This window comes from Pogona vitticeps, chromosome 15 (assembly GCF_051106095.1).
Source record: "Pogona vitticeps strain Pit_001003342236 chromosome 15, PviZW2.1, whole genome shotgun sequence".
NCBI classification, from domain to species: Eukaryota; Metazoa; Chordata; class Lepidosauria; order Squamata; family Agamidae; genus Pogona; species Pogona vitticeps.
The window spans coordinates 9,807,128-9,830,129 of record NC_135797.1 but is presented as its reverse complement, the minus strand read 5'-3'; the positions used below and the strand labels follow the sequence as shown (position 1 = coordinate 9,830,129).

The window sequence follows — 23,002 nt, the reverse complement described above, 5'->3', positions numbered from 1 at the left end:
ATGGCCGCCGTATAGAGGATCTTCACTGGACGGTGAGTTTTTAGCCCATTGGAACACATTGAACGGTTTTCAATGGGTTTTTACATTTCGCTTTATGATGTTTTCGCTCAACAGCTATTTTCCCAGAACGTTAAGCGAGGCACCACTGTATTTCAAGCTAATAATAATTATGTGCCGTCAAGACAATTCTGACTTATGGCAGTACTTTCTAGGATTTTCTAGACAGAAGAGTACTCAGAAGTGGTTTGCCCTTCCTGTCGTCTGGCGACATCCCCAGGATTTTGCAGCTTGCAGGATTTCACCACCAGAGAAAACGGATTTGAATCAATGGAGTTTACAGAGGAAAACTGATTCATCAAATCCTCACTGACTCAGTGGATCTACTCTACTCTACGGTGACCTACTACACCAAGCCAATAATGTAATAAATAAGTAGAAAGGAACATGACATCAAAAGCTGCCCTTCCAGTACAAGACATTTGAGTCTTAACACATCCACCTCTGATACTGAGGTAATTGTCATTAACTAATTGTCATTAATTAATGGCAATTAGTTCCCTTCTCAAAGCAGGCGAGGTCTTCCTCAGCATGAGCTAAACCAATTTTTCAAGTAAGGCAATGTAAAGAATCAATCATGCCTCATTAAAACATTTCCTCCTTCCACCCCATCTTTCTCCTCAGTCATGTTCAGTCGGTCTTTCATACAGGTGTGGCTTCTTCGTTAGTGGTGACGGCGCTTTTAATTGGTGCTTGTGTTCTTTTTTTCCCTTCTTGCATCTCCCTTCTTTGATCATTGGGCTGGATCCCGTTCCTGAAAACCACAACTCTTTTAAAACAAGACACCTTACTTTCTCGGTGTCTTAGACACGAGCCAAAGTAATCCCACTTAACCTTTTCGACACCTTAGCAAGGAGTTGTAGCTCGTATATAGGAATACAGTCATGACCCGCTTAACGATTACCCCGTATAACGACGAATCCGCTTCATGACGATGTTTTAATGGGGTTTTTTGGCTTTGCGATGATCGGTTCCCTGCTTCGGGAACCAATACTTCGAATTACGATGATCAAAACAGCTGATTGACGGGTTTTCAAGATGGCCGCCGACTGCTCAAAATGGCTCCCCGCTGTGTTTTTGGATGGATTCCTCGCTTTACAGGCAGCGAAAATGGCTGCCCCTATGGACGATCTTCGCTGGAAGGTGAATTATTCAGCCCACGGTTTTCAATGCGTTTCAATTGGCTTTTTTATTTCGCTTTACGATGTTTTCACTCTACAGCGATTTCGCTGGAACGAATTAATGTCGTCAAGCAAGGCACCACTGTTTTCCATTCTTCCAAAAAAACCCTCTGGTTTACAAATGAGGGATACTGCGCTACCCATGATTTAAAAAGCCAGAAAATGGCCCAACATGGCTGCTCAATGCCATGCCCAAATTGCTAGTGGGAAAAAGGATGCCAAGCTTTCCATAGCAAAGGGTAGCCTCAATGTTGACCACATCAATGGAAGCTGTCAAGATGGTCTACTCAAGGAAGAAGGAAATCAACCCTGAGTGCTCACTGGAAGGACAGATCCTGAAGCGGAGGCTCCGAGACTTTGGCCATCTCATGAGAAGGGAAGACTCCCTGGCAAAGACCTTGATGTTGGGAAAGTGTGAAGGCAAGAGGAGAAGGGGACGCCAGAGGATGAGATGGTTGGACAGGGTCACCGAAGCGACCAACATGACTTTGACCCAACTCTGGGAGGCTGTGGAAGACAGGAGGGCCTGGCGTGCTCTGGTCCATGGGGTTACGAAGAGTCGGACATGACTTAACGACTAAACAGCAATTTCACCACCTCTAAGCCATTTTGTGACCTAAAAAGAAACAGGAAGTGACTGGCCTGAAGGATGAAGGAGGCCTGGCCTGCAAATTGGGCCCCCTGAAGCATCACGGGGTGTGTGTGGGAAGCAAAACTGGGAGGGACCTCTCTGCCAGGGTTTGGAGGACTGGAAAGGCTTGAAGGAGCTACGTGTAGTTTGCACTTTGCTTCCTCCTATGCAGAATTTCATCAGATAACTCCTATATCTACCCGATCCTACACACTGCCTTCCGTCATGCTCCTTGCTTTAGGAAAAAGCTATTTCTGGCATGAGAATAGGATTAACTTCACTTTCTGCTAGTTCTGATTTCTATCTATCGGTCACAGATGCTGGGCCAACTTGAATATAGGAAGCGACCCTGACTAAAATCAGATCCTTCGTCCTTTCGGGTCAGGGAGGCCAAGTTTTTTGCCGAGATCTTCCAAACCACTGGAGTGCAAAACAGCCCAGAAAAAAAAATACAACAAAAACCCCCACAAAAAACGGGAAGTAATTGAAGGCCACCACCTCCAGCCTGGACATCTGAATTTCTAGAATTTTTTTTTTCTGTGTCCCAGGGTCCTTGTGACCTATTCAATAAGGCGGATCACTGTTCCTGAAAGTTTCCAGAAATAGCACATCAGCGTTTCTGCCAGAATCAAGAGGGACTCGGAGAAACGTGGGGACGAATAGACGCAGGCTGGAGGGGAGCTCTGCGTGGTCTCCATTGACGGGCAACAGGTCTCGAGAATTTCAGGGATAAGATTTTTGCAGCCTTCCCTGCAAATGAACAGGGATTAGACACAGAAATCTCTGGCATACCAAGCTGCACTACACTACCCATGAGCCACAGCCCTTCTGCTCCTTTGGAAAACAGATCCTTTCCTCTTTGGGAAGTCCAGATCTTGGAAGCCAAACTCCTTGGAGCTAATGCTCTCCAAAGGCATGACACCCCACTTCCAACAACACAAGCCGCCCACAACCCTCATTTTGAATCCCCGTGCGGTCTGTAGGCTTGCTGACCATTTAATGTACTGTACAGTCATGCCCTGCTTAACGATTACCCTGTATAACGACGACTCTGCTTCACGATGATGTTCTTTGCGATCGCAAAACGATGTTTTAATGGGTTTTTTTCACTTTGCGATGATCAGTTCCCTGCTTCGGGAACTGATTCTTCGCATTACGACGATCAAAACATCTGATCATAGGGTTTTCAAAATGGCTGCCGGCTGCTCAAAATGCCCCCCCCCCGCTGTTTTCTAGGATGGATTCCTCACTTTACAGGCACCCAAAATGGCTACCGTATGGAGGATCTTCACTAGACGAGAAGGTATTCAGCCCATTGGAATGCATTGAACGGTTTTCAATGCGTTTCAATGGGCTTTTTAAATTTCGCTTGACAATGTTTTTGCTCTACAGCGATTTCACTGGAACGAATTAACATCGTCAAGCGAGGCACCTCTGTATACAGAAAAATCACACATGAAGGGTGTAAGATAAGGGTTGGGGAAGCACCCTCTAGAGGCCACATGTTGCCCCACGCTTTTCCAGCAAGGATCTTCCAGGAACTCTCTTGTCTTTTAAGAAAATACTGTAGCTCCGAAATGACTAAGGGCTCCCTCCCCCTGCAATTTCCCCTTTAAAGATCATTGTCCATACATCAGGCATGTCACAGTCTTTAGAAGCATTTTTATGGCTAAGGAATGACTGGCTGGAGGTATAGAAACAGGGTGGTATAGGGAAAATGCGCCCATGCTCATCTCTTTTGTCATAAGTTAGATTAGGTATCCTTCAGTCTCGAGAGACTATGGTAACGTGTTCTGTATGGAGAACTTGGAACAGCATCTAGCGTGGCTGAGAACGCCAATTCGAGAGTGACCATCCCTTCCACAATGAAGACAAATACAGTCTGTCCCCTGTCCAGCTCCCTGGTTTTGTTGGTTTCGGGACTGCCTCTTTGCCTCGGCCTGCTGGACAAGGGTCTCTTCAAATTGGGAGAGGCCGTGATGCAACGCCTGCCTCCAGGCTGAACGCTCAGACGTCAAGGTTTCCCATCTGTTGAGGTCATTCCTAAGGCCTTCAGATCCCCGCTTGCAGATCTCCTTGTATTGCAGCTGTGGTTTCCCCCTGCACTAATTCTCCATAGAAATCTTTTAGAATCCGACCATCAGCCATTCAAGAGAAAGAACGTCCACGTGAAATATCCAGAAATAGATTTATTCATAAAACACTCTCAGAAAAATAAGAAAATAGAGGATCTGGGCAACAGGGCGTGTCTGCGCGGGGAAGACGCTCCTCCATTCAGCTGCGCAGAGGGGCCGACTGGCCGTACGCTTTGCGCTCCACTTGGGTACAGTACTTCTCCGGGAGGCCAGCCGCTCTGCAAACAAGGTGGGACGGAAAGGACACGGTTGGATGGAGTGAGCATGCTCCCTCGTGGCCCAGCTGTACAGAGACGGAACCTTTAAGTCCACGTCGTAACCCCTCGACCCTGGGAGTGGGTGGCGATGGAGATCACGCGGCTGGACGTTCTTCCGCGGCTTTTCTGCTTTTAAATCCCCACCCCCCCCAAAAAAATACGATCGAGAACTCCCTTCCATGACATGAGTTGCAGGGTGAGCAGGACTTGAGAGGCGGATTTCTTCTTTTACGGCAGTGGTTTCCAATCTCGGGTTGCCGGAAGTTCTTGGACTACAACATCCAGAAATCCTGGCCAGCAGAGGTGGTGGTGAAGGCTTCCGGGAGTTGTAGTCCAAGAACATCTAGGGACCAGAGATTGGGAAGAACTATTTTACCAGGACGGTTTTGTATGGAATAGCCTTAGGAGCCGCTGCCTGCCATCGGACAGAGGTCCACGTTGACTGCTTAGGTGTGAACAAACCCGCAAACCACACGCATACTTCAGAGGACACTTGGGTGCTCTTGGGGCCGAATCCAGGAGAGTCGGGCCGTAGCTGCCTAAACCACAGTTAGAAGGGAATACCCCCCAAGTTCATAAGCCTGGGTGGGTGGACTGGACTGGCTGAGGGAGAAGAACGGAGGATCAGAAAAACTTGGCCTCCAATTCCCCGAATCAACAAACCTAAGGGGACGGTGGGAATGATAGCGCCCAAATTCCAACCTCTGGAACAGACGCATAAATATAAAATACCTATCAGGCAAAATTCAAAGAAACAAAACAAAACAAAAATACGTGACACCTTAAAAACTGTTATATTTTAATGTGAACTTTTGTGGACATATCCACGTCATCAGACATATGGATACATTTCTCCATACAGTGGTGCCTCGCATTATGACGTTAATTCGTTCCAGCGAAATCGCTGTAGAACGAAAACGTCGTAATGCGAAAATAAAAAGCCCATTGAAACGCATTGAAACCCCTTCAATGCATTCCAATGGGCTGGAAACCCACCGTCCAGCGAAGATCCTCCATAGGGCAGCCACTTTCGGTGCCTGTGCAGCGAGGAATCCGTCCCAGAAAACAGCGGGGAGCCATTTTATTTACCCGGCAGCCATTTTGAAACCACCAATCAGCTGGAGGAAAATCGTCGTTTTGTGAAGAATCGGTTCCCAAAGCAGGGAACCGATCATCGCAAAGCGAAAAAAAACCCATTCAGACCATCGTTTTGTGATCGCAATTGCGATCGCAAAAAAGATCGTCGCAATGCAGTTTCGTTGTAATGTGGGGCAATCGTAAAGCGAGGCACCACTGCATGTCCGATGAAGTGGACTTGTCCACAAAACCTCACATTAAAATATAATAGTCTTCAAGGTGCCACATATTTTTGTTTTATTTTGGTTTGGTTTCTTTGGATTTTGCCCAAGACGCTTGCACGGACTAATGCTGCCTCTTCGAAAAATACAAAATGCAGACACTCCCTCTGTTCAATTAAGTGCTCGGTGGCTGATGCCTCTGGCTGAAGAGCCAGAGGCTGGGAATTCGAATCCCCCCACTGTGCCTCTTTGAACAGGGACTGGACTCAAATGATCCACAGGGTCCCTTTCAGCGCCGGAGTTCTCAGATTTATCTGCTCCAAGTTATTCCCCATTTTCCTTGGAATGGACGTGAGAGCGGGCTATAATCAGTGGCTCCCAATAAAGGAGAGGTTGGGCTACAGGGTGTCCGCTCCATTCTTAAAAAATGGAGCCCACCCCCACCAAGGGAGAGGAGGCAAAATGAAAACGAGAACTGGACATGAATGGCAACTAGCTCTGAAGGTGCAAGAAATAGGAAACAGGGAAAGGAAGGAAGGAACGGTTACACTCCTGTCTCACATTTTCTACTTCCAAAAAAGGTCGGCTCTCTAGCGAGGAACCTTCCCGGCCTTTCTAGATCATCGGCCCAAAGCCCAGGGTTATCTTGTTTTCAATAAACCAGACCACTCATTACCTGCCCTCTGGGCATGGGGAAAAAAAACCATCTAGCTTAGTTGCCCAGCTGGAATGGCACAACCTGGAGTAGAGGGAGTGCCCAGAATCTGGGCAAGCCACGCCAGAAGGCCAGTGAACGCCACCTGGATCGGATCAGATCTATAGCCCAAGAAGGGGGATCTACGTGCCGTGACGGGAGGAGGAAGGCAGACACACACACACATGACTTTGTGCAAATAGCATCTTGGGATCTCCTTCCCTGGAAATTTTGATGGCCGCCCGTCAAGGGATCTCCGAGCTGTGCATGTCTGCATCGGCAGGGATGGGATCAACGGCCCCTCGAGATCCACGTCAAACTTTATCATTCCATTCCAGGGGAAGGAAAGAGTTTGCCAAAAATGGAGCCAAATCAACCGTGGATGTGTGTGGCCCACCGGGGGTGACGGTTCAAGGGCAGAGACCACCACCACCACCCCGAGCAGCCTCACCGGAGTTCGTCCAGCTTCTTCCGCGTGATCTCGTTCAGCCGCTCGCTGTGTCGCCGCGCCTCCTCCTTGAGCCGCTTGCTCTCCTCGAAGATGGCCGTGCGCTCCAGGATCTGCTTCTGCTGCTGCTCCCGCACCTGGCGCCGGATCTCGTCGGCGTGGGTCCGCTGGAGAGCCATGCGCCGCTCCAGCTCCTTCCGCTCCTTCTCTATCTGCTCCCGCTGAATCCTGTGGGCGGAGAGGCCGCAGGCGGCGATGCACGCATGGATCAATCATAGGGATTCGCTTGAAATCCATCTGGTGAGGGGAGGTCTAAGATAGATGATCTACAACAGTGATCCCCAACCTTGGGGCCTCCAGATGTTCTTGGACTTCAACTCCCAGAAATCCTGGCCAGCAGAGGTGGTGGGGAAGGCTTCTGGGAGTTGTAGTCCAAGAACATCTGGAGGCCCAGGGTTGGGGACCACACAAGACTCCTACTGACTCTACAAAAAAGGGCTCGCAGAGGACTTTAAAAAGTCAGATACCCTCCTCTTTTGGCCCAATCCTCCCCAACTCTGCCTTCTGCGGTTTAACCTGCGGCGCCACCACGTCCCACAAATTAAACAAAAGGTGGGCTTATTCTGGCTTTACTGCGTCTCCGTGAAAGCACGCCGGGGTTTCAAACACCCAAAGGACCACTGCTGGTATTCCCACCTGACAATTCTTTCGAACTCGGCCCGGTCCCGCTGGACTTGGACAGCCAAGCTGTGCTCTTTCTGGGCCACCTGCTCCAAGCGGCTCTGCTTCAGCATGGCCTCCGTCTGGGCTTTCTTCTGAGCTGCGTCTTTCTCTTTCCGGCGCCATTCCCGCTCCGCCGCTTCCTGGTTCCTCTTGGCCCTCAGAGCATCCTAGAAAGGTCAAAAAGGAAACAGGAAGGGCTTGAGGGATGAGCATATAGTGGGGATGAAGCCGTCGTGTAATACAGTAGGACCCTCTGCGAGTTCAGTATCCACTGATTCATTTATCCACTGATAAATTCAGTATCCACTGATTCATTTATCCACTGATCTCATTTATCCGCTGCCTGAATATACTAAATTAAAAAAAATCCCGCAAACACATATTTTTATGTCGTTCCGGGGTTTATTTACCAGAACTGCCTACTAGAGAGAACCAGAGATAAAGTATAGGGTTCAACTCCTTTTTTTCCAGCATCTGCGGGCTTCATGGGCACATCAGATTGTGCAACAGCAGCTCTGAAGAATGCGGATTTGGAACGACAATTTTTCTCATCTCCTGTGTCTTAAGATCCTGTCTTAGCTATTTGTAAGGGAAAGGTAAAACAAATCATATTTACGACAGCGTGATAGATGACTCTCTAGTGGGGCTCCCCACCTAGCAACAGAGTTCTGTCCTTGAAATAAGAATTGTGTTCGGGGAGCTGCTTTGAAAAAGCTGGTTTGGAAGACGCGGCATGAGATGAACACCCTTGAAAGGAGATGAACACCAGTGAGATGCCCCATGACCCTTTAAGCCAGGTTGGTGTTGCTTTACAGAACTCCGCGCTGAGCGATACCTGCTCAGCTTGGTGATCCCGGGCTTTCTCCTGCAGTGCCCGTAGGCGAGCGGTCTCCATTTCCTTCTCCTTTCGGATCCTCTCCTGCTCTGCCTCAAACTCAGCCTCTCGTTCCTGTACCGGAGAAAAGATCATTAGTGGCTGCGGGGGGAAAATGCTACCTGTCGTTACAGGAGGCCAGTTCTGTCCTCTGTGATAACAAGATCCTAAAAGCAAATGTACTTTGGGTAACTATATACTGTAAAGAACAGTCTAGAGCAGTGGTCCCCAACCTTGGGGCCTCCAGATGTTCTTGGACTACAGCTCCCAGAAGCTTTCATCACCAACTCTGCTGGCCAGGATTTCTGGGAGCTGAAGTCCAAGAACATCTGGAGGCTTGCAGTCGTGGCTGAGAAGAGGCTGGGCTCGTACAGTTGGGAGGGGATTCTGGGCATGCGGATACTTATCATGAGATGTTCATTTGGTATAGCTGATAGAAGAGGCATAAGGCCATGGAGCGATTGTTCCTCCACCTTAAAAGAAGCCGAGTTAGCATATCCAAAAACATTCTTCTGCTTAGTTTTTAATTGTTTTATATTGTATAACATACACACACATACATATAATCAAGGACAGAATTTGTCTCACCTCTTTTGGTGAGGGTTGAATTGGTGTAGTTAACCAAAGAGGGTCTTGTTTTATTGCACGTCAATTAACCACCCCATTTACTGGTGGTGGGACATGTAACTAGAGCTCTAAAGATGAATTTTCAGGTCATTTTATGAACCCTTCCTGGAGGAGATTCCTTTCTTTCCAAACAGCCCAAATGACTCACCATCTTTTTCTGCTGGTACTCCAGCACCCGCCTGTCCGCCATCTTCTCATGCTCCATCATCTCCTCTTTCCGTTTCTGATTCTCATCGTTAATGCGCTTAATCTCTGCCTGGATCCTCAACTGTTCCAGCCGCTTGCGCTCCATTTCCTGGAGAAAGCCCAAGGAGAGAGCTAACTATTGGCCCAATTCCAGGTGTATGTTCTCCCCTCCCCCCCCGTCCAAACTCTGAAGGGTGTTCTTGCTGCTGCTTCCTCCTCCTCACCCTCTCGTCTTCAAACTGGAGTCGCTCCAAATAGTCCAGCATCTCTTGGGCCTCCTGGTCTCGTTGCTCGGCCTTCATGGCCCGCGATTCCTCATTCTTCTCTATCTGCTCCACGATGTGACGCCTCCCCCTGGCAAAATCAGGGAGCAGAAAGGGTCTCCTTGCAGCAAAACCGTGGGTCTGTCCGCACCTGTTGAACTAACTGCTATCCAACTGAGATCTTTTTACGAACGGGCAAGGAACTTCATAATGAATCCACCACTGGTTGACTCCTGATTGAAGCCCGTGGGGGATACACTCTAATTCTGGATTTAATCCCCTTGTGGGCGACAGACAGCCCTATAAACTATGCCCCTCCTCAGTGGACTCTGAACACGTATTGAGAGAGAAGACTAAAAACTCAAAAAACTCAGAGTTACAGTCGTGCCCCGCTTAATGATTGCCCCGCATTACGATGAATCTGCTTTACGACGATGTTTTTGCAATCGCGATTGCGATTGCAAAACGATGGTCTAAATGGGGGAATTTCGCTTAGCGCTGATCGGTTCCCTGCTTCGGGAACCGATTTTCACTTTACGACGATCAAAAACAGCTGATCGCGGGTTTTCAAAATGGCTGCCGGGTGCTTAAAATGGCTCCCTGCTGTGCTTAGGGACGGATTCCTCGCTATACAGGCACCGAAAATGGTCACTGTATGGAGGATCTTCGCTGGACGGTGAGTTTTTAGCCCACTGGAACGCATTAAACGGTTTTCAATGCGTTTCAATGGTTTCTGAAATTTCGCTTTTTGACGTTTTCACTTAACAGCGATTTTCCTGGAACAGATTATCATTGTTAAGTGAGGCACCACTGTATAAGAATTCTGTCAGACCATGGAACAGGACAGAATTTAAACCAGTTTCTAGTCCCCTGTGGATATGAAGAAAACTCAAGTTTACCATGCCCTGGGACAGACATGGGTTTGAAATTAACCAAGCTTGGAATTCCATCATGTTAACACTCGAGATCAAAGAGCTTACATCAATTTTTATCAATTTGGCATTTTCCCTGCTGCTCCATAGGATTCAGGGGGTAGGGGGGAAACACCAGGAACCGTAAGATTGGAACTACTACTTTGTTAAAGAAGACGAAAAAAAGTTTCTTTTAGACCCATGTTCTATCGCCACTCCAAAGCACCCAAGCAGAAAGGAAGATTATCTCCCTCCTTCCCTGTGCGTCCCCTTTCCACAAGAGAAAGCCTGCTCTTGAATACAGGACTCTCCTTCGTAGCTATCACAATCAACAGAAGTTTTAAAAAAGTTCTTCTTTAATAATTAAAAAAAACACACAGAACAACTCCAACCAAACTGTTTTTGGGGTGATAGAGAATAATAAAAGTAATATTATTTAACATTTGTATAGAGCCTTTCAGTGTTCGGAGGGCTCCACGTTGTGCGCGCTATCTAGTTCGAATACTTGCAACAGCCCTGCAAAGTCCGAATTAGAGACGGCCACGATCCACCGATTCAGCAGTTGGCCGAGAAACGAACCAGCCCGAACTGGCAGTCGGTGTCCATCTCTAGCCAGAATCACTATCATTCATACCGTGGATGCAGAGCCTTAGGCTGGCAGCAGGAGTGACTGGCTTAAGAGACCGAATGAGGTCAAGATTCAACCGAGAGCATCCTTGTTCTTAGCTCAATTCCGACAGGGTTTCAACATTTGGAGGCCCTACTTATTTTTGGTTTGATTTTGATTTTTTTAAAGGTCTTATTTTGTCAAACTTACAGGCCCTAGTCAGTTTTTCCCCCAATACGTGTTGTTGTGACCGGAGGAGAGAAAAGGAGAATGACACGGCCCAAGGAAGCAATTTATTCTGCTTTACTTCTTTGACATGTATTTGTAGTAACATCTGGAGGCTCACCAAAAACATTTCTGTCGTACGTCTCCTCCTGAACCCCTGCAAGGATTCAGTCCTTCATGGGACTCAAGAAGAGGGTACTAGAGCATGATGGCAGCCACATGAAAATATCTTTTCCTAATAGTTTCAAGCTGAACAAGGTCAAAACGTGGGCACCTTTAAAAGGGTAGCCCAGACAACCTCAGCTGGCACAGGGTCTTCTTACATATGGTGCTTGCGAGGCCAAGGGACAACGCGGCTATCACTTGTCCGAAGACTTAGCCAGCGTGTAGAACAGCCTTCCCCAAAACAGTGCCTTTCAGATACAGTGGTGCCTCGCTTAACGAGCGCACCGTAGAACGAAGAAATCGCATAGCGATCCCTTTTTTGGGATCACTAATGCGATCGCTTACTGATGTCCTGAATGGGTGAAAATCGCTTTGCAAAGATCGGTAAGCGTTTCACTTACCGATCTTCGCAAAACGAAGCCGCACGAAGCTGCGGATCAGCTGTTTGGCAGCTAAAAAATGGCTGCCGGAAGCCCCGAAATGGCCACGCGCAGTGTTTTCGCGCCCTCCCCTCGCTTAACCAGGGCACGAAAATGGCTGCCGGCCATAGGAAGCACCACTGAACGGTGAGTTTTTGGCCCATTTGGAACGCATTAAACGATGTTTAATGCATTCCTATGGGTTTCCCTGTCCTGTTCAGCGATGCTTCGCCATAGCGAAGGTTAATCCGGAACGGATTAACCTCGCTATGCGAGGCACCACTGTATATTTTGCGCTACAACTCCCCTCAGCTCACTACCATGACCAGCAGTCAATGACTGGGAGAGTTGTCGTGCCAAAGAGAAGCTTGCTCTCCGGGTTATGAGACAAGTGTATACCCTTGTAGGCAGGACATGGTGGCGCTGCGGGTTAAACCACAGAAGCCTCTGTGGTGCAGGTTCGAAAGACCAGCTGTCATAAGATCGAATCCACGTGACGGAGGGAGCTCCCGTCGCTTCTCCCAGCTCCTGCCAACCTAGCTGTTCGAAAGCATGTAAAAAAAGGCGAGTCGATAAATAGGTACCACCTCGGTGGGAAGGTCACGGCATTCCGTGTCTAGTCACGCTGGCCACGTGACCACGGAAACAGTCTTTGGACAAACGCTGGCTCTATGGCTTGGAAACGGGGATGAACACCGCGCCCTAGAGCTGGACACGACTGGACTCCATGTCAAGGGGAACCTTTACCTATACCCTTGTAGAAGCTGGATGTCTCGATTTAGGATGCAAGGACACAGCAACGGAAATGCAAAGTCACTTGCTGTGAAGTTGCACAGGGGAATATGAGCTTTCCTGGTCTGTCTGCATTAACTGAACCACAAAAGGAGGACGAAATGAGCTGAACAGCCTTCTTTGCAGCTTGTTAATGTGTGGCTCTTGTAGTCTTGTAGGGGCACAGTTACAGAACTGCCTTAATAAGGCCGTTTAGCCAACTTCCTCCTTTCGTTTCCTCCTCTCATTCTCTTTTCTAATTATTATTATCCGATTGATTCATTGATTGATGGATGGATGTCTACTAGGTGCCCTTGGCACCAAGCTGATTAAAAAACTAGGTGCACTGGCACCAAGCTGATTAAAAAAGTGAAAATAAATGGCATTATTTGCAAAGGTCCAGCACTCTAAGGCTGGCTCTTTACCTCCCTCCCTTGCCTTGCCACATCATCACAACCGACACATCACACACTTTTCTGCATTGGTTCACGCCTCCTGCAGAAAAAAAGAACAGAAGAGGGAAAACTACAGATTCGCGGCTGATTTCCATTTTCTTTTTAACCATCATAAAGCAAAGAAAGAAAGAAAAAGCGGAGTGTGGTTTATAATTTAGTTATGCAGGCAACACTTAGGCCCTCCGCCAGCAAGCTGGATGCTCAATTTGCTGACCTTGGAAGGATGGAAAGCTGAGTGAACCTTGAGCCCCAGATACCTGGGATTGAACCCCAAGCCGTGAGCACAGTTTTGGCTGCAATGCGGCAGCTTAATGACTGCACCACAAAGGGTGTGGTCAATGCAAAAAAAATATGTGAATTCCGATCATGTAGCAATTCCTGCAAATTTTGTCAACGCCGTCTCAGCCTTACCTGAACAACTCCTCTTTCCTCTTCCGTTCTAGTTCCGCTTGCATCTCGTTTGCTTTCTGTCTCTCTACTTCCATCATGTGGGCCAGCCTCTTCTCCTCCTCCCCCAGCTCCTTCTCAATCTGTTTTTTCTCCAGAATCTGGGCATCCCGGATGGCATGGCACTTGGCTTCCAGGATGACCTGGGGGGGGGGAAATATGAGCAGAGGGGGAAAAATGATCACTGGGTGAATATTCATTCCTCACCACTAGTTAGGATGGCTACGGTTGCTTAAATTTGCAGCCCAGACATTTCTTCGCCTCTGATTTAAATATACAGATCCATGGGATCAATGCCCACTGATTCACTTGTTCACTGCCTGAAAATACTAAATAAATAAATAAAAAAAGAAATATCCATCTATATGAATTTCTGGGGTGTTTTTACCAGAACTAGAGGAAGCCACAGACAATGCAATGTATAGCATTCAATACTTCTATGTTTTTGGCGTGGGGGGCACTTGGAATTGATCCCATGTGGATATACCCTGTTTCTCTGAAAATAAGACCTAACCTGAAAATAAGCCCTAGGATGGTTTTTTCGGGATGCTCGTCATATAAGCCCTACCCCAAAAATAAGCCCCAGTGAAGTGAGACCTCTGCTCTCCACCCTTGTGCAGCCACCAGAAGAAGACATGACGGTAACATAAAACATCCCCTGAAAATATGGCAGTGTCCGGGGAGGTGTTCAGAGTACCGCCTAATGTGGCTTTTTGGGTTTAGAATCAACGGTTGCAGATTAATAGGTGTGGAGAAGACACTTAAAGAGGTCTGTCCCCACCTCTCGTCAGCTCAGTCTGAGATCTAGCACGGGCGGTTCCACTGGGTGGGTCCAAATGCCTCATTAGGTCTGGAAGTGCCTAACCACATCAGAAGTGCCAGCACCACATGCTCTCCACAGGAGATCTTCCCTAGATGAGATCACCAAAGGTTTTTGATCAGTCAGCGGAAATGGCGTTTGGATGGCAGAAGGTGCTAGTCGAGGGACAATAAGTTCTCCACCTTTTTTTTTAAAGCCTCCCAAGGTTTGTGCCCCAGAATTGAAATATATCCCTGGAGTAAAGAGGAAACCGTTCCCTTCTAAATACGCCCTTGATGTTTCCAGGTAACAGAACTTGTTTATTAGGTAGAATGGCTCCTGATTTCTGCAAAGAGAATGAAAGGAGACAGGGGGAAAAAAAACCAACTGCAATCTCTTAGCAGGCTAGGGAAAAACCAGCCCTCTCTCAAGATGGACGGGCAGAGGAGAGAGGGTGATTTGTACATTCCTCGGCCAGTTTGCTTCTCCCTTGTGCCACTCTTTCCTCCATAGCTAGTCTGGAAACAAAGCAAACTGGTGAAGGAGGAAGACAGAACGTCCTTGCCCACGGCCCTTCCACGCCGTATACCAGGTAGGTCAAATTGGTCACGCCCAAAGAACTCACAGGCTGCACTCCCTCGATCCTTTTCCTACCTTGTTGAGTGTTTTGATCTCGTCTTCCTGCTCCAGGCGCAGGTCGGCAGCTCTCTCCAGCAGGTACTGCGCCCGTTCCTTGGCCTCCTCTTCTAGATCGTTCAACTTCTCGTTCTTCTTCCGCAAAATCTCCTTGAGCTTCATGGATTTCTTTCGCTCGTTCACAGCAACCTGGCATGGGAAGATAAGAGGGAGGTGCCATGTGTTCATACGGTCATGAGTTCCTTAGTAGTACACTTTGAGTGATAGTTGTTTAGTTGTTAAGTCGTGTGTCCGACTCTTCGTGACCCCCACGGACCAGAGCATGCCAGGCCCTCCTGTCTTCCATGGCTTCCGAAGTTGGGTCAGATTCACGTTGGTCGCTTCGATCCTGCTATATCACCTCCCGCAGTGATACAGCAAGATGAAAAAGCCATGGTTTTATTTATTTGCTCTGAAGATCTATACATTACTATTCAAATAAATACTTCCATTTTAATTTTATTTCTATTTATTTTATTAGAGTTATACCCCGCCCGTCTAGACCTATAGTCAAAACTATGGTTTTTCCTGTAGCGATGTATGGAAGTGAGAGCTGGACCATAAAGAAAGCTGACTGCCGAAGAATGGATGCTTTTGAATTTGTGGTGCTGGAGGAGACCCTTGAGAGTCCCCTGGACTGCAAGGAGAACAAACCTATCCATTCTGAAGGAAATCAACCCTGAGTGCTCACTGGAAGGACAGATCCTGAAACTGAGGCTCCAATACTTTGGCCATCTCATGAGAAAACTCCCTGGAAAAGACCCTGATGTTGGGAAAGTGTGAGGGCAAGAGGAGAAGGGGATGACAGAGGACGAGATGGTTGGACAGCGTCATCGAAGCAACCAACATGACTTTGACCCAACTCCGGGAGGCAGTGGAAGACAGGAGGGCCTGGCGTGCTCTGGTCCATGGGGTCACGAAGAGTCAGACACGACTAAACAACGACGATCCAGACCTGGATCGTTTCTCACAGACATATATCATCAACAGGAAACCTAGTTCTTTGGCAAGACTGGGCTGAGGTTCCCTCTCTCCACCATGCACGGACACCAGAAAAGCTGGAAGTGCTTCATTCATCCACTATTTCCAGCATCCACAGGAGGACCTGGAACTGATCCCACTCAGAGACCATGCTCCTACTGTCAGGATACAGACGGGACTACAGTAACATGCTCCACATGGATACTTCTGCACTCCCAACCAGTGGAGAATACTGCCACTTGTTTACTTATGCGGATTTACTGGCTGATGGTCTCAGGTGAGGACTGGCTCAAATGCTTTAAAGAGCCACTGGGCTACTCTACGTAAGGTAAAGGTTCCCCCTGACATTTAGTCCAGTTGCATTTGCATGCTTCCGAACGGCTAGGTTGGCAGGAGCTGGGACAAGCGACGGGAGCTCACTCCGTTGCATGGATTCGATCTTATGATGGCTGGTCTTCTGACCTTGCAGCACAGAGGCTTCTGTGGTTTAACCCGCAGCGCCACCACATCCCTCCACTCTACGTAAGAGTCAGGTGTAATTTATCTGGTGTAAGAGCGGGGAGATCTAGGTTCCACTTCGATCTCCATTTAGTCATGAAGTCAGTTGGGAGCAAGCATTCTTTCCAGATCTAACCAGCTTACTTCACCAGGTTACTGTGAAGGCAGAACGGGGGGGAGGTAGGGAAAACCAATGGATTACTTCCTTGAGCTCCCTAGGAGACAGGAGGCACAGAACGATAACTACTGCAGAAGTAAATAAGAAAGAATCTCTGCTCTGCAAAGAAGGGAGCATGCATACTATGATGGCTTCTCTCTCTGCCTTAAGGGCCACTTGTTGCGCTTCGCGTTCTTCCTTGGTCAGGATACGGGCTGCGTTCTTGATGCGCTCAAATTCCTCAGGGCTGATGATGAGGGACTCTCCTGACGGATCCACGGCGGGTACTCTGAGGAAGACGGAAGAGAGAAAAAGAGCAGCTCAACATTTCGTGCCTTCCAACTTGCAACGGCAATTAGAGCAGGGCTAGGCTGGAATTCTGCAGAAATGTGGGACAGGATGTGAGATCTCACAAGGGTTCCAATTTGCTTCCAAACTATTAATTATTTTTTAAAAAAGAACTGCATAAGAGACAAATAATTATGGTGAGCCTCAGCCGTCAGAAGGTTCCTAACCACCTCTAAGCCTTCCTCTTCCTCAGCCTAGATTAACCATGAAGCAAAATAAGAGGGTTTTTTTTTCAGTGCCAGATTTGCCATGGACCAGGGCGCAGATGGGGCACCCACCTTAACAAACCACATCCACCCATCCTTCACCCTCGGCTCTCCCTCCCTACCTACCTCAGAAGCCCAAAGAAAACCGCCTCCCTACCTAAAGCAATTGAGTATGAACCAGAAAAAACTAAAAAGTATAAAGACTCATGTTTTGAGTAAAATAATCGATCAGTCATCATCGCTTGGTTTTTTTAAACATTATTATTTCTGTATTAAGGGATGTTTGGTGGGGATAAGGATAAAAAGAGGTGCTGTTCTTTTAGCCCCGTGGTCTCTGCATTTTATGTGCAAGCCAAAGAAATGACAGCCGATGTTAAAAGAACCCCACAAGGAGTTTTAAGGCCTTCTTTGAGCTTTTCCCTTTACAGATTCTGACAAAATCTCTCTATATTAATCAAAGAATGAAAGGGCAAGATTTGGCTGGAAGCCGATCATTTGATTGTACGTATGATTTTTGCATACGATACATGGTTCTTTTTAGCCACAGGTTATACAACTAAATTACTGTATTTGCATGCATGTAATGTGAATTAGGGATGGGGTGGCGCTGCGGGCTAAATCGCAGAAGCCTCTGATCTGCAAGGTTGGAAGACCAACCGTCGTAAGATCGAATCCACGTGACGGAGTGATCTCCCGTTGCTTGTCCCAGCTCCTGCCAACCTAGCGTTTCGAAAGCATGCAAATGCAAGTAGATAAATAGGGACCACCTTGGTGGGAAGGTCACGGCATTCTGTGACTAGTCTCGTTGGCCACGTGACCAGGGAGGCTGTCTTCGGAGAAACGCTGGCTCTATGGCTTGGAAACGGGGATGAGCACCGCGCCCTAGAGTCGGACGCAACTGGACTCAATGTCAAGGGGAACCTTTACCTTTTAATGTGAATTATGTGTTTTTTCCCCCAAAGCTTTGGGACCTGCCACATGTTATATTCATAGGGGGGCACCATAATCTTTTCAGGGCCTCTAATGGTCTTAAGCCGGACCTGCGCTTCCTGGCAGAGATGGGTACAAACTGCAGTTCGGGGATTCGTGCCACTTCAGAGCTTCGGGTGCCCAATCAGAGGCAGCAGTGTCACTTCCCAGAGCTGCCCCCTTAGGCGGGCAACCACTTCGAGGCAGTGGCGTGGGTCGTGTGCCCATCTCTACTTCCTGGGGGCGGAGCAACACCCAGAAGGATGTGCGTGGGTGTCTGTGCATATGAGAAAGACCTACAGAACGGCCTGAAGGATAGCAGAACGGCCGAGGGCTTACACGAGGTCCCGGACGAGGTCTCTCGTGATGATGCGGATTTTCTCCGGCTTGCGGCCCCAACCCAGGGATTTCCCTGCCGTTGCGATATCTTGAAGGACCACAAGGGGACTGCCAGAACGGGACAGTCGGACATTCTGCAAAAAAAACAGGGTAGGGGGAAAAAATCAGAAATGCGTAGGAGTATTTACAATATCACTTCTCTTACGACTCTTCCTCAGCTTCTTCCACTGGGAGTACCCACCCATTGCCACAATCCCCAGCTGGAGAGTTAATAACTGCACTATTAGGATCTGGTCTAAACTTTATTGTTGTGGTGCATCAAGAGGCATCGAGAAGTGTGGCTTTTTTTTTTTTTTTTTTGGAGGTAGCTGTGGGTGGCTGGATGGCCCTTTGGAAAGGCACACCGAATGGTTAAATCAGGCTAGGAACTCTTCCCCTGTGCTTTATTTAGTTCAAGAATGTCGCTGCGGGTCAACGAAGGTGGAAGGGAGAAGCTTGCGGCTGCACACAGAACACTGCCCCCCCCTAGTCCTTGAAAGCCATTTCTGTAAAATGACAGTAGGACCTCCCGTATCTGTGGGAGATCAGTTCCAAGCCTACCTGCAGATGCTGAAAAATGCAGCTTATAGCAAATGCTGTTTTAACACCTACATTGCACGGTCTCTTGCGCCCTCTAGCAGCCAATTCTGATGACTTTATTTTCAGAAATACAGTGGTGTCCCGCATAGCGACGATAATCCGTTCCGGAAAAATCGTCGCTATACGGATTCGTCGCTATGCGGAACAAAAAAGCCCATAGGAATGCATTAAAATACGTTTCATGCATTCCTATGGGCAAAAAACTCACTGTTATGCGAAAATCCTCCATACGGCCGCCATTTTCGCTGCCCGGTAAGCGAGGAAAGGGCGCGAAAACACTGCAGATGGCCCTTTTTTTACCTGGCGGTCATTTTTGAACCGCCGATCAGCTGTTAGAAAAAACATCGCTATGCGAAAATCGGTAAGCGAAACAGCTTACCGATCGTCGCAAAGCGATGTTTTAGCATTTGAAACATCGCAATATGATCGCTTCTGTGATCGCAAAAAAGCCATCGCTATGAGGGTTCTTCGTTAAACGGGGCGCCCGTTATGCGGGGCACCACTGTCCAGTGGCGCCCCGCAAGTCGATGTTAATTCGTTTCGTGAAAATTGCTGTTTTGCGCAAACATCGTCTTGAGAAATGCGGTTCCCCATTGGAATGCATTGAAATCCATTTAATGCGTTCCAATGGGGAAAAATCATCATCGTTTTGCGAAAATCGCCCATACGAAAACCGTTTTGCGAAGCACGGATCAGCTGTCAAAATCGCTGTCTTGCGAAAAACGGTCCTGAAAACATCCGTTTTGCAAGTCGCGGACCTCGCTGTCAAAATCATCATCTTGTGAAAAACGGTACTGAAAAAAACCCCTTCTTGTGAAGCACGGACCGAAACATTGTCCAGCGGAAATCGCCCATAGAAAACACCATTTTGTGAAGTGCTATAGCAATTGCAAAAACTCATCGTCTAGCAAATAAACCGTTTTGCGAGGTAATCCTCTAGCAGGGCACTACTGTATATATTTCTAGGATTTTTCTTTTAATATTTTCAGACCGTGGATAAAGGCGAATCGGCAGATACTGACCTCACGGATAAGGGGGTCCTACTTTAAAATCAACCACAGCTTTCCTTTTTTTTTTCTCACCTTGGCAAGCCCGAAGAGACTTTCATCCACCTCCGATTTGACAGCCTTAGTTCTGTACCGCGGGTGAGAGTGGGAGCGGGAACGGACAGAAGAACCATGTGAGGAACCACCCAGGGACCATGCACTGCCTGGCTGAAAGAAAGGAAGGAAGAAGTCCGATTTATATATGTGGTCAAACAGGAATACTTAGAATCATAGAAAAGTGAAGTTGGAAGGGGACCTACAAGGTCATCCAGTCCAACCCCCTTCTCAAGGCAGGAAGACCATCCAAGCAGATCTGCCAGGGGATGATCTAAGTTTTTCTTGAATGTCTCCAGTTGTTGGAACCCCCTCCCACTCCCGAGGTCACCGGTTCCACAGTCGTACTGCTCTAACAGTTAGGAAGTTTTCCCTGATCTTCAACCAAAATCTGGCTTCCTTTAACTTGAGCCCATTGTTGCGTGTCCTGCACTCTGCGATGATCGAGAACAGATCCTGCCCCTCCTCTGTAGGACAGCCTTTCAAATATTTGAAAAGTGTTATCCTATCACCTCTCAGTCTTCTTTTCTAAAGGCTAAATGCATCAAGTTAGTTGATGATTCTGTACATTAACTATGATTTCAGCTAGAAAGACTGCTCTCATTTTGCTTTCAACTGAGGCTTTATCTTGAATGTTACTGAAAGAGGCAAGGGTTTCTATAATTCACAAAATGGTGAGGAACTACCAGGCTTGGTCCTCCCCATAGGACATCCAATAAAGTAGAAGTCAGCGCCATTAGAAGATCAACTTTAGGGCATCTCCAAACGTGATTTTTTTTAATGTGTGTGCATGTGGGTCTGGTCTCTGTGTGACTTTTGCTGTATGTATATACCATGTATAGACTTACAATGACAATAAATTACAGTGGTGCCTCGCTAGACGATGATAATCCATTCCACTGAAATCGCTGTTTAGCGAAATCATTGTCTAGCGAAAAGCATTTCCCCATTGGAATGCACTGAAACCTGTTTAATGCGTTCCAATGGGGAAGAATCGTCGTTGTCTAGCGAAGATTGGCCATAGGAAAGCCGCTTTGCGAACCGCCGATCAGCTGTTTAAATAGCTGTCTTGTGAAGCTTAGGTCCCGAAAACACCCGTTTTGCGAGCGCGGAGGGAGCTGTCAAAATCATCATCTGGCGAAAATTGGTTTGCGAAGCAGGGACCCAACATCGTCCAGCGAAATTCCCCCATAGGAATCACTGTTTTGCGAATCACTGTAGCGATCGCAACAAGCCAATGTCTAGCGAAAAAACTGTCATGCGGGGTAACTGTCTAGCGAGGCACGACTGTACTTTGAATTTGAAATGGGGGACGTGGGGGCCAGACCACCGCGAAAGGTTATTTTTCACTGAGTTCAGCAAGTCTCATCTCCAGGTCTCGACCTTTAAATAAAAATAAATGGCAAACAACCCCCTCCAAAAAAAGTTTGGTCTTGGGTGGCAGTTTAAATATTGTTAAATGGTTAATTGTTAGGTGTGTGATGGCAATAGGACTGAACTAGCTGTAGGATAGCTTTGTGTCTTTTGTTCACTGTGACCTCCATGAGATGAGGATAGTTTTTGTATCTTCGCCGTGGTTCGCTTTAAATATTGCATTTTAAGCTTCTGAGCCGCCCTTGAGTCCTCTTTTGGAAGGAGAAAGGACAAATATTTGAAAATAAAGAAATAAGCCATTAAATATTTTAGCGGAGGATGCCCCTCAAACCTTGTTATTCGCGTCCATCAAAAACAAGGAAAGACTGGTTTTGTCTGTTTGCTTTGTACTGTTTTTTGGAAAATAAATAAATAAAAAAGTTGCAGCAGAAATAAATGCATTAAAATGGTAAAACATAACAAAAAAAATTGAAATACTCCCTATTAACAGTAACGGGGGGGAAGAGATTTTTTTAAACTGGGGAAACAAACAGGAGGATTTTAAATATACCTCTTATGTATTAGATCTCAATTGGGCTTTTTACAACAGCTGTTTATTTATTTTTTTAAAAAGCCCTGCAAAAGAACACATTAAATCCATTCATACATTCAACACTCCGCCCAATGTGCTTTTAAAAAAAAAAATTACAAAGTTTGTTTTGTGGAAAGAGGAGAAGCCTCTCCAGCAAAAATAATAAAAACAATATGAAAAAAGCACAAGAAAAATACAGAATAAAATGCTCCCCCCCACCTTTTAAAATCAGTGACACCCAATGGAGAAGGAGGGGGGAGGGTTTCCAGTTAATTAAATCAAAAGAGCCTCCCCATTACATGGAAAAAGGCTAATAATGTTGTGGTTTATTTATTTATTTATTTATTTATTTATTTATTTATTTATTTATTTATTTAATATTATTTATTTGATGAGGAGGATGGTCTTTGCCTCTTCGCCGTGGTTGGGCTTTAAATACTGCATTTTTAATCCTGTGAGCCGCCCTTGAGTCCTCTTTTGGAAGGAAAAAAAAGGACAAATATTTGAAAATAAGTAAATAAATAAGCCATTAAATAATTACCATCCACCCATCGGAACCAGGGCTCACCATTTTGGACGCCTCCGCCGGCCCGTTTACCCGTCGCTATAGCAACAGAGGACGCGCCCCCCTTCCCCGCCGTCATGGCGACGGAGGACACGCCCCCTCTCCGCCATCTTGGCAGCGGAGGACGCGCCCCACCTCGCCGCCGCCATGGCGACGGAGGACACGCCCCCTCTCCGCCATCTTGGCAGCAGAGGACGCCCCCCACCTCCCCGCCGCCATGGCGACGGAGGACACCCCCCCTCTCCGCCATCTTGTCAACAGAGGACTCGCCCCACCTCCCCGCCGCCATGGCAACGGAGGACACGCCCCCACCCTCTGGCGCGAGCGTTCTCCTGAAGGGCGGGGGGAGGGGGAAAGAGAAAAAGAGACAGGAAGTAACGGGCGGCGTTACTAACTCAGAGGCGGGG

General features: G+C 47.4%; 1 protein-coding gene across 2 annotated transcripts; it reads right to left on the bottom strand.

The window, feature by feature from the left end:
• Positions 1 to 4,043: 4,043 nt before the first annotated feature.
• Positions 4,044 to 22,720, bottom strand: CFAP45 (cilia and flagella associated protein 45). Of its 2 annotated transcripts, XM_020802437.3 has the most exons (12): positions 22,599 to 22,719; positions 20,068 to 20,199; positions 18,347 to 18,480; positions 16,629 to 16,773; positions 14,828 to 14,998; positions 13,339 to 13,517; positions 9,336 to 9,465; positions 9,074 to 9,220; positions 8,260 to 8,373; positions 7,398 to 7,591; positions 6,705 to 6,929; positions 4,044 to 4,222 (listed from the first exon to the last, which is right to left on the bottom strand). In XM_020802437.3, exons 1-12 carry the CDS (start codon positions 22,599 to 22,601, stop codon positions 4,144 to 4,146), a joined length of 1,653 nt encoding a protein of 550 aa, XP_020658096.3. In that variant the 5' UTR covers positions 22,602 to 22,719; the 3' UTR covers positions 4,044 to 4,143. The 2 variants fall into 2 exon arrangements, with proteins under 2 accessions (XP_020658096.3, XP_072840038.2); XM_072983937.2 differs by lacking the exon at positions 4,044 to 4,222 and having other exon boundaries at positions 6,819 to 6,998; positions 22,599 to 22,720.
• Positions 22,721 to 23,002: the final 282 nt, after the last annotated feature.